This window comes from Oppia nitens, unplaced genomic scaffold, assembly GCF_028296485.1.
Source record: "Oppia nitens isolate AA-2021 unplaced genomic scaffold, nextdenovo-longstitch-racon4-pilon3 scaffold8_pilon_pilon_pilon, whole genome shotgun sequence".
Classification (NCBI taxonomy): domain Eukaryota; kingdom Metazoa; phylum Arthropoda; class Arachnida; order Sarcoptiformes; family Oppiidae; genus Oppia; species Oppia nitens.
In genome coordinates, this window is record NW_026533252.1 from 884,866 (window position 1) to 895,853 (window position 10,988).

The 10,988-nt window shown below is 21.7% G+C and overlaps 1 protein-coding gene across 1 annotated transcript; it reads right to left on the reverse strand.

Annotated features, from left to right (window-relative positions):
* Window positions 1-51: 51 nt before the first annotated feature.
* LOC128964083 (ankyrin-3-like) lies at window positions 52-2,499 on the reverse strand. Its single transcript, XM_054310642.1, has 3 exons — window positions 2,008-2,499; window positions 162-362; window positions 52-96 (listed from the first exon to the last, which is right to left on the reverse strand). Exons 1-3 carry the CDS (start codon window positions 2,068-2,070, stop codon window positions 52-54), a joined length of 309 nt encoding a protein of 102 aa, XP_054166617.1. The 5' UTR covers window positions 2,071-2,499.
* Window positions 2,500-10,988: the final 8,489 nt, after the last annotated feature.

Here is a 10,988-nt window from a genome sequence, read left to right on the forward strand (position 1 = left end):
GTATTGTAATTTAGTTATAATAATTTAAATACAAYWTCAACTWATAAGAAACTAATTGAAAGACCAATAAATATAGACCCATTCAATCATACCTTTCTGTAAAATAAAAAAAATAATATTAATTAGTTGTTAATCAAATGCAATATAAAAAGTTATGTCACTTTTGTGGCGGCATTAACGTTGGCGCCTCTTTTTAACAGCTCATTCACCACCGAGACGTGTCCCTCCTTTGATGCTAAATGAAGAGCATTGAGTCCGTTGGCATTACTGGTATTGATATCAATACTGCCCTTAAGATATTCAAGCACTTTGTCGAGATTGCCGGCTCGGGCCGCGCGAAGGAAACTTGCGTTTCCATCGGTCTGTTAAACATAACAACAAAAATTAACTTAATTTCATTAAATGTCAAATTATTTTTTCATTAATTGAATTATGTATCAAAAAGTTAATTAGCCGTCGATTTTAATATAAATATGATATATAATGTGATGTCATGTATTGTATAGCATTTACACACAATTATTAAAAACATATCTTTATCCAATCAAATATCATTTATAATACAAACTTTTTTCTTGACAATGCCTACAATGACAAGCAATGCCAACGATGCGGTGGCCGTTATTATCAATGCTATATCATCGATAATCAATGGCATAATTTTTTACAATAAAATCACTTGTTATTACACAATAATGATAATAGACATAGCGATTAAAGTTAACAAAAGCGGAAAATGTTTTTTAAATTAAATTATATCTGAGAAAACGCTAATCGTTTTAAAGAATATAAAATTCCTGTTTAGAAAATCAATAAATATTATACTAAAAATATTATTTATATTATATTGAATTTGACTTTACTTTAACATTCAATAAAACAAATCATTTAACAAACAATATAAAGTAATAACTATAATAATATAAATTTTTAATGTAATAAAATGTGTCAAAAATATTAATCCCTTTAAGGAATTTCATTTCATTATAATATCCTATCATTGAATTTATTTGAAAACATATGAATTACAAAAGATAATTGTTTATCAAAAAATACATATATTTGTTATAAATATTGTTATACAAAAAATGATAATAAAATATGACATTAAAACACAGATAAAAATTATATAAATTCAGAGACAATAACAACTTAAGTATTACAATAACCATCAATACATTCTCAGTGTTTGTAGTGTGAAATCAAGTGTTTCATCAAATTTATTGAATAATTCATTATTTGTTTTATTATTACAAAATAAAACAATGTTTTTATATTTCATTTTTATTTCATTTTGTGCACACAAAATGTGAAATGAATTAAATATAAATCACCTAAAAATAAATAATAATAATAATAATGATAATAATGTTAAGTATAGCCAAAAAATCGATTCAATGTATATATAAAAAATATATTAAATGTAAGACTAAGTATATATATATATATATCCTATATTTAATATAAAATACCATATAATGTATTTATATTTAAACACTATTGTATAACATATATTATTAAGTAGTATATTGTATAAAATATATAATATTGTCTAATATTTGTATTTATAGCTAAACTTCTATGTGTTGTATATTCACACAACAAAAATCAATAAATAATAAATCGATTAATTTATTAATCATTTGGTTTAACAACAATTAATTTATTAGAGATAAACATTAATTACTGTAATATTAATTTTAGTGTAAATATTAATATAAGTAAAAAACATTAATTTGAAAATAGAGCCCATATTTGGCATTAATTATATATTGACATCAATTCAATTCAATTCAATTGTATWGTATTTGACGTTTCATTCAATTATGATATCAATAATAGTAATAACACTTTAAATGAATCAAATAAACAATTATATGATATTTAATGACAATAGTGGCCATCAAATCAATTGGACAATAATAACATCATCAGGAAGTGATTCAAATCATAATAAAATTCATTGAAGACAACAATTGGATGAATCAAATGAAAACAATTGAATACCTGATGGCTTTGTGTTTGTTGTTGTTGTTGTTGCTGAAGATGAGACTCACTTTCGGTGACCATTTCGGGTGATTAATTTGGTCGTCAATTTAATGAATCATTTGTGCGATAAACAGTCATATCTGAGTCAAAAACTATGTGAAAGTCAGACATAAAATGCCGGTTTTGGTGTCGAGTAGTAGTCAGTCGACTGTCTATTGAGAGACTAAACGAGTCGACACTCTATTGCCATAACATAACATTCAATAGCATTAACACTAATACAGTATTACTCACTCTATGATAGTTTTGATATTTACAAACACACAGTCTATTTGATATTATTTGATATTATCCACAGTTAAAGTACAACAGTGTATAACAGTGTTTTGACTTTCACTAAAAAAACATTAAATTCATCCCAAAACTAATAATATAGTCAATAATCTAATTAATCACTAGATTTTAGGCCAAATTATCCAATGTTTGTCTCAACGCTAACTTAACTCTCCTTTTTTTAAAAAAGACTATCGTTTTTGAGTCACTATATTTGAGTAAAACTTTTTATTTTTGTTGCTTTATTTCGCTTTTCTAATAATAGACTCTTTTTTTACTAAAAAAATATAGTAAAACACATTCACAAATGTATTGTCAAAATCAGTCATACGAGTTGTCAGTTAATTAAAGTTTCCGTCTTTTAAATATACAGAGAGAGCGAAAAACTACAAATTCATTGCTAATTATATAMCAATTTATATTAGTTGTCGTTAAAGACTCAAAACTCTGTTATTGTAAAAAATAAAGAAAATAATTTTAAAGTTTATTTTAATGTTATTTAAGTGATAGCGAAAGTTAACTGTAGTTTGTGTCCTTATTTTCCACCAAAACTCTCTCTCTCTCTCTCTCTCTCTCTCTCTCCTCAATCTATATGTCTCTCTCTTTAGCCGATCTTCGCTATTATCGATCGCCAACACAACGCATGAATCGTTGGTTTGTCGCATAGTTAGCTAACCATTGAAGCCTATGTAAGGCACTGACATCCGGCAAACAGACATACAATCATATCATTGATTTATTTACATATAATATTTACTTTACTATTGAATATACAATTTGTAAATATTTTGTTTAAAATAGATGTAATGTAATGTAATTTTGATGGAAAATCAAATTAATTATTAAGATATATTGACTTTGAGTTAATTAAACAATTTATGAAGTAGTTTACCAATTATTTATTAAATAAATATTTTTTAACTCCAATTTTTAATTAAATAATTATTGTTATCAATGATATACATAATTGACAGTAATTGATGTAAAACATAGAGTAAATTAACGTCAATTTGAAACAAGTAAAAATCTATAAATAACTAGAATAAGCATGCTCATTTTGTAAGTTACATGTATTTAAATAGCAAATGAAAAATAAATTAAATAAATCTCAAAATAGTTTTTAGATATTTTAATAGTTGTGATTGTATTGTATTTAAGTTTGTTCGCTATTTGATAAAAATACAATTTTATTTATCATTAAAACTCTGTTTTATATCAAATAATTTCCACATTTGAATGTGAAAATAAACTTATAAGAAATGTTGATTACAAATATGATAAAAGTATTCAATATATTTACAAATGAGTTACTTTTGAAAATTTAAGATATTTATTACTACCGTATATACTGTATATATATATATATATATATATATATATATATTATATTTTGAGTTAAAACCAGTTGAGAATGCTAAAAAGCATTTCCATACGAACTCCTTATCCAAAGTAAATTTTACTGATGTTGGGTATCAAATGATTTAGTATGACAAAATAAACTCAACTATAGTCATGTGAGTTATCAAATGATTCAGTATGACAAAATAAACTCAACTATAGTCATGTGTGGTATCAAATGATTCAGTATGACAAAATAAACTCAACTATAGTCATGTGAGTTATCAAATGATTCAGTATGACAAAATAAACTCAACTATAGTCATGTGTGGTATCAAATGATTCAGTATGACAAAATAAACTCAACTATAGTCATGTGTGGTATCAAATGATTCAGTATGACAAAATAAACTCAACTATAGTCATGTGTGGTATCAAATGATTCAGTATGACAAAATAAACTCAACTATAGTCATGTGTGGTATCAAATGATTCAGTATGACAAAATAAACTCAACTATAGTCATGTGTGGTATCAAATGATTCAGTATGACAAAATAAACTCATTTTTAATTCTCTACAAAATTCTTAACGTTAAAATTTTTAACTAATTTTTTTCTTTGACCATTTTTTCTATCTTCCCGAAGAGATATCAAAATTTTAAAGCATATTTTTTATGCTTGTTTTTGATGCTTTATTCAAATCTATACTCAAAAATTTTTACCTAAAATTTTTTTGACTGGCCGCCATTTTCTCTATGTTCCCGAAGAGATATCAAAATATATATATTCAAAATTTAAAAATTCAATAAAAAGCGGACGGACGGAAGGACGGAAGGACATATAGAATTCAGATACGTACTCCTTTCAGGAGTTCGTGAAAATATTCGACATAATTTTAATATTAATGAATATCAAAAATATAATTTGCATCATAGATATATAATTTCTATAGAAAAACATACATTAATGTTAGTTTTATTAGAAAAAAGCAATTCAAAACTATAAATCATTTTAACTATTATACTCTAATTACATTATTTTTTATAATTGTTTAATTTGATCTTATTCATAAAACATTATTAAATAAATTCTAAAATAAAATTATTTTCTAAGTAATTTATACTTTTAATCAATAATAAACATAAGTAATGTTTTATATGATATTTTTCTTATAATATCATATTATTAATACAGTTACATACTTATATGTAAGTGCAAAAACATTAAAATATGAGTAAAAATCTTAATTATATAAAATAAATCGATACATAAATTAATCTTATAAAAACTTATCTCTAGTTTGAATAGTCATGTAATAATTTGAAACAATGATAAACATTGAAAAAATAAATCTGGGATAGTTTATCAATGAAATCACTCATCACTTTTAAATACCCTTGAATTTGTATATAACAAATGCTTTTACAGTTTTACACACAATGTAATACACATACACACCCATTACAGTTGTCTGTTGTATGTAATAGTTATACATTTTTTGTTATATAATACAATCACTGTCTCTGCACTTCCTTTAGTATATTACGACAATTCATAATAATTTAATAATATAATACATATATCATATTACAAATGCAATTATTATTGAAATTGCAATAAATTATATTATAAAGACATACCGTTGAGACATCTTCAGTGGCCATCGCTATTGAAATCATTGTTATTATTATACAGTATTTTTAAAATATAATTTAATACAGAGTATATATATATATTGTATATATATTATTTAATGTATTATTCACATTATATTATTCAAACTTAATTTTTAATGTCAAAAAGTAACATTCATTAAAATTACAAAAATGTTTATATGTTAAAACTACAAAATATCAATAAAATTAAAACAAACACAATTATTCAACAACAACAACAACAAAAACACATAAAGTATCTGCTTATTAAAGTGATAATAAAATCGCATCAATAAAATTATTATAAGCAATTAAAAACAATAATTTGATAGCAATTTTATGATGGGATTAAAGATAATTCATACAAATTTACTGATTTACAGTATTATAATAATAATAATGAATTTACAATTTGACTATAAATGGTACACAATATATACACATAATAGGGAAGAATAAGTTTAGATACTTATTATTTTATATTATAATAACATATTTTTTTTATTATACTATACATAATAAAATTTTTAGTAGTAATAATGTATAATTTATATTTGACTTTAAAATTTTCAAGTCTCGTAAAACACTGGCCTTATTGAGGCTAATGGTATGCCATTGTGTATAAGTATATATCATATATTGTGTATATACAGTACATATGCTGTATTAATAAGATATTCGTCCAGATATTGGAGTTAATCTATTGTTAAATAAAAGTTAAATAAAATACATTACACCTGCCCTTGGATTGTATATATATATATATATATGAGAATCAAAAATGCTTATTAATATTTTTCCCTATACTTTCACGTTTGCTGTGTCTTTGATGGCATTAAACATGCAATAAATAGTTGAACACAAAGTCACGCAAATTTTACTCCTGTTTTTAGTACAAGAATTAAAGATATAAATAACATTATTGTTACTATTATACAAATAAAACACAGTGCATATTATTAGTTAAATTTTTATATAAACTATATGTATGAGTTTAATTGTTATCATTTTACATTATTACAATAAAACATGTGGCTAAAGTTAAAAATACATAGTAATTATCAATAACCAAATATTTATCAAACATTATGTACAACTTAAATGTCTATAAGTGTATCGTGTGTTTGTAAAATTTTTTACAATATATTTAAATTAAAATTTAATAATTACACGGAATATATAAATAAAAATAAATGATAGCAAAGTGTAGGACTGTATGATTGAGTGAGTTTTTTGCAAACCATTATTTGAAAGTGATTTAGTAAGAGATAGATAAATAGATAGACAGATATATTGAATGTGAATGAGTGTCCTATTTATAAAATAACAGTAAGTGATTCACTGAATGAATATTTCACTACAGGTTTACATCATATGCCAACCGTTATCACAACCGTATCAATGAATTTATTTCATTATAGACTCGCAATCCTATTCGTTATATTTATAAAACAATATTTTTATAAATATTTTTTAAATAAACACTAAACAAGAAAATATATTTTTGTACATATCTTATATGTAATAAATACTGTAGTATTATTTAATTTTAAATATTTTTAAAACACTAATTAGAAAATATAAACTATACCTTATAATTTATAGTAAAATATTTATCTGCTATTTTCTAAATAATTAATATATAATATTTTTATATAATTAATATAAATATATATTAATATACAAAATTCAAGGCTAAATCTCATTTAATCTAAAGTGTTTGTGTGGATAAATACAATAAATTATATGAGTTCTTAATTTATTACACACTATCGTTATTAATGAATATGATTGTATACATTAAGACAAATAATAATTGTTTTTTTTTTTAAATAAATAAAAGTCTTTTTAGTGACAATATAAGCACCGGTGAGACAATAATAATGTCATTTCCTTTCAAACCTAGTCATCAAATGTATAGTTCCTCCACTAAAAGCATCCGCAATATTATACAATATAATACTGTAATAGTTAAACATTAGGTTTAGTTTATAGAATAAACAGAGAGATAATAACTTTTGCAAACTTTTTTTTCATAAAGTGCTGTCATCTCTATAGACATAATATAGTCATTTATACTATAAACTCTAAATTATACAATACTATAGAGTAATTTATCAATTCAATAAAACTAACAAAATTATTATATCAAAATTAAATAATAATAATAATAATAAAAGTATGAAAACTTTTCAAAAAAATAGTTGAATCATAGACTAACCTTTATTTTTAAAAAATTAACTTTTTTCTTATGGTTTTTAATATATTGCGACCGAAAACAACCCAAATTTAAGTCATCGTAAACCAATACACCTTCAGCTCTAGCTTTGGGAGCCAAAGAGCTGAGACAATCGATAGACTGAGTGTCATATCTTAATGGTTTGCATTTATGTCTTATTGAGTCCAATGAATGCGACAACATTTAACACATTTTTAAAAATATAATATTATTTATTTAATATATTAGTCAAATATTCTTTAATTTTCTAAACTAATATTTTTGTAAACTTATATAAATAAATAAATATTATTCTTTGAATATATTTGTAACAAAATGTTTTGTTAAATACTGTATTTTTAATGAAATAAATTAATTAAAAAAACAAACTCAAAAATAAACAATTATWTTAAATGATGATTAACAGCTGCGGAGGCGTGCCATTGAATTCAATTAATAATTATTTTTCATACAATTTTTATTATTTCAATCAATTAAGATTGACATAAATACAAACTATTAAATTAAATTTATTTGTAAATATAWATTTTATCTTTATTTTAGTGTATTTAAACAATAAAAACAAGTTAAACATTTTTAATCCATATACTCACCACATAATCATCAATAAATTCATAGTAAATATCAGAAATAACATCATTTGACTTTAGATTGGATGATTGGTTTGGATATTTGACATAACTGTCCACTAGTATATGATTTGTATTACATGTACATTCATTTGGTTTAATATAATCATTTTTATCATTATTTAGGTGTCGTTTAAAACTATTTTTATAATTTTTAGTTTTTTCAGCAAATATTTTGCTTAAATGTGTAGTTTTTGACGTATTTCTAGCAATAGTTGTTTGATATATTAATGGATCACAAGTGCACCGCAAGATTTTGTCATTTATAACATTTGTATTAAATTTTTTGATTGGATTCACATTGTAATCAAATAAATCAAATTTAACAATTTTATTTGGGATTACATCAAAATCATATGATTTATCTGACCCAAGCTTTATATTATTAGTATAATTATTATTACAATTACATTTTAACATTGTTTTTTAAATTTAACAAAATTTATTTTTTATCTTTTAGARATCTTAAGAGTTTTAAAAAATACATTTTTTAAACATAAAATGTATTTTTACATTATTTACAATTTTTTACCTTTTAATTGTTTACTAGAAAATAACTACTAATATTAATAAAATATTGATTTTAGTACTTATATAATATTCAGGCATATCATGGTAAATTATCAAAATTGAAAGTCATTACATATCATCAAAAATTATSAAAAAATCAAAAAGATTATAATTAATTTCTAAAATATTTAAAAAAATATGAAAAAATCAATATCAACAAATATTAGTTCAATTTTAACGATATTAAAAAAAACTATATTTTTAATCATTAAATATTAAAATAATGATATGCTATTGATTTAACTTTAAAACAAAATATAATATATAAAAATACCAATTAACTTGTTATTGAATTTATTCTATTAAAATAATTTTCAATTTAATTAGTTTTTACAATTTCTAATATATCCATAAATTATTTTATATATTGTATACAATACAATACAGTATATAAATATTTTTAATTTTTAATGTGTTCCTTTTATTAGGTATATTATTTTAAATAAAAATAAAAGTATATAATTTATAGTTAATAATATTTAAAAATTACAATATAATGAATATAATTGTAATAAATAATAACTTGGTTGCTAATTAGTTTAGCACAACAATTAAATTATTAAATTATCTGATAAATAATTGACATTTTCTAATTGGATCAATTAAAATCATTTAATCAAAATGGCAAATTCAATTGAATTAATCAAAAATATTAATTTATACAAAAAAAATTAAAAAAGTTTCGTACCTTATATTGTGAAGACATGAATAGAATACAAAAATATAATTAACTAAAATAACACAATTATAATATCATTTGATGAGTGACACAACAATTTTGTTGAATATATATATTGTATAAAATATTTTTTAAACAATTAAAGTATTATTTTATAAACACTTAATTAATATATTCGTTAAAAATTTGTTGTGTTTTTAGTTTTTTTTCAATCAAATATCGTTTATGTAAACCATTAAATAATTGTAATTATATCCATATTTTGGTTACCAAATTTTTATCGTTATATAATATAATTGATAATTTAAATATTATAATAAAAACAAAAATAAACTTTTGTGTAGACGTTAATAATTAGTAGTTTACAGAAAAATTATGTAAAAATAAATTAAATGATTGTATGATTATAATTTTTGTATGTCGTGTAAGTATAGTATGAAAGTGTCGCAAAATTTTGTCTCAAGTTTCTCTTAAAAATTATTATTCCTTATATCCCTATTATATTCCCTAATATGATACACTATTATAAAATATACAAAATATTACACTACTTATTAAATATATATATGAGCTGGTAACATTTTATATTAAACGAATTATGTTTCACTGTTAACTTTTTTTATATTTTATTATTATTTAAATTAGTAAAGTTTGTATTTTAACATTTTATTAAATATCTTATTCCTAAATTGTAAGAAAGTTTAATATTTTTTTTATAAAACTTTAAAGTTAGAAATACAATAAAGTAATAAATATATAATTTTTTTAAAAAATAATTGTCATAATTAAAATAAATACTGTATTTATAGTTACATGTATTTATTATTTGTCAATTGTATTAACCAAATCTGTCAAATATTTATCTTTTATATACAAAATTACAGCAATGATTTTACTATTTTTGAAACCTCTAAATATTTCTAAACTACATATTGTAATTTAAAAAAAATAATGACAAATATTATGATTAGTTTTTAATACCGTATTTAAGTGTGTCAAACTATATTGTGCTGTTAAAATAACATATGTTTTACAAATTATAAATATATAATAATTATAAAAATATTGTGACTTAAATTTTTAAATATATTTATAATACAAAAATAACCTAAATAAACTTTCGTGAAAATTTTCTACTAGAAATTTTCGAGAACCATATGCTTGTTTTAGCAATGGATGTGTGAAGAGCATACACGTTGGCTAAATATAGCATCACAAGCACAGGGATGTAATTTTGCTTTTTAACAGTTTATTTTATAAGCTAACTTTACATCACTCTATTGGGTGAGTATTCATGGGATAAGGGATGTGTAATACTGTATGACTATATATAAGACTTACTTTTATGAGACTCTCTTGTCTTACAGTAGTTCACACATCCGCTCTTAAGACATAAATAGCTTATTATTAACGTATAATATAGTCAAACATACAATAATTTAAACATTCATTTAAGTAGATTTTTATTTATTATATTGAATTTAACAAACGATGCATTTTTAAAAAATAATTAAATTTTAATATCTAAAAATTACACAATACTCTTATATACGTT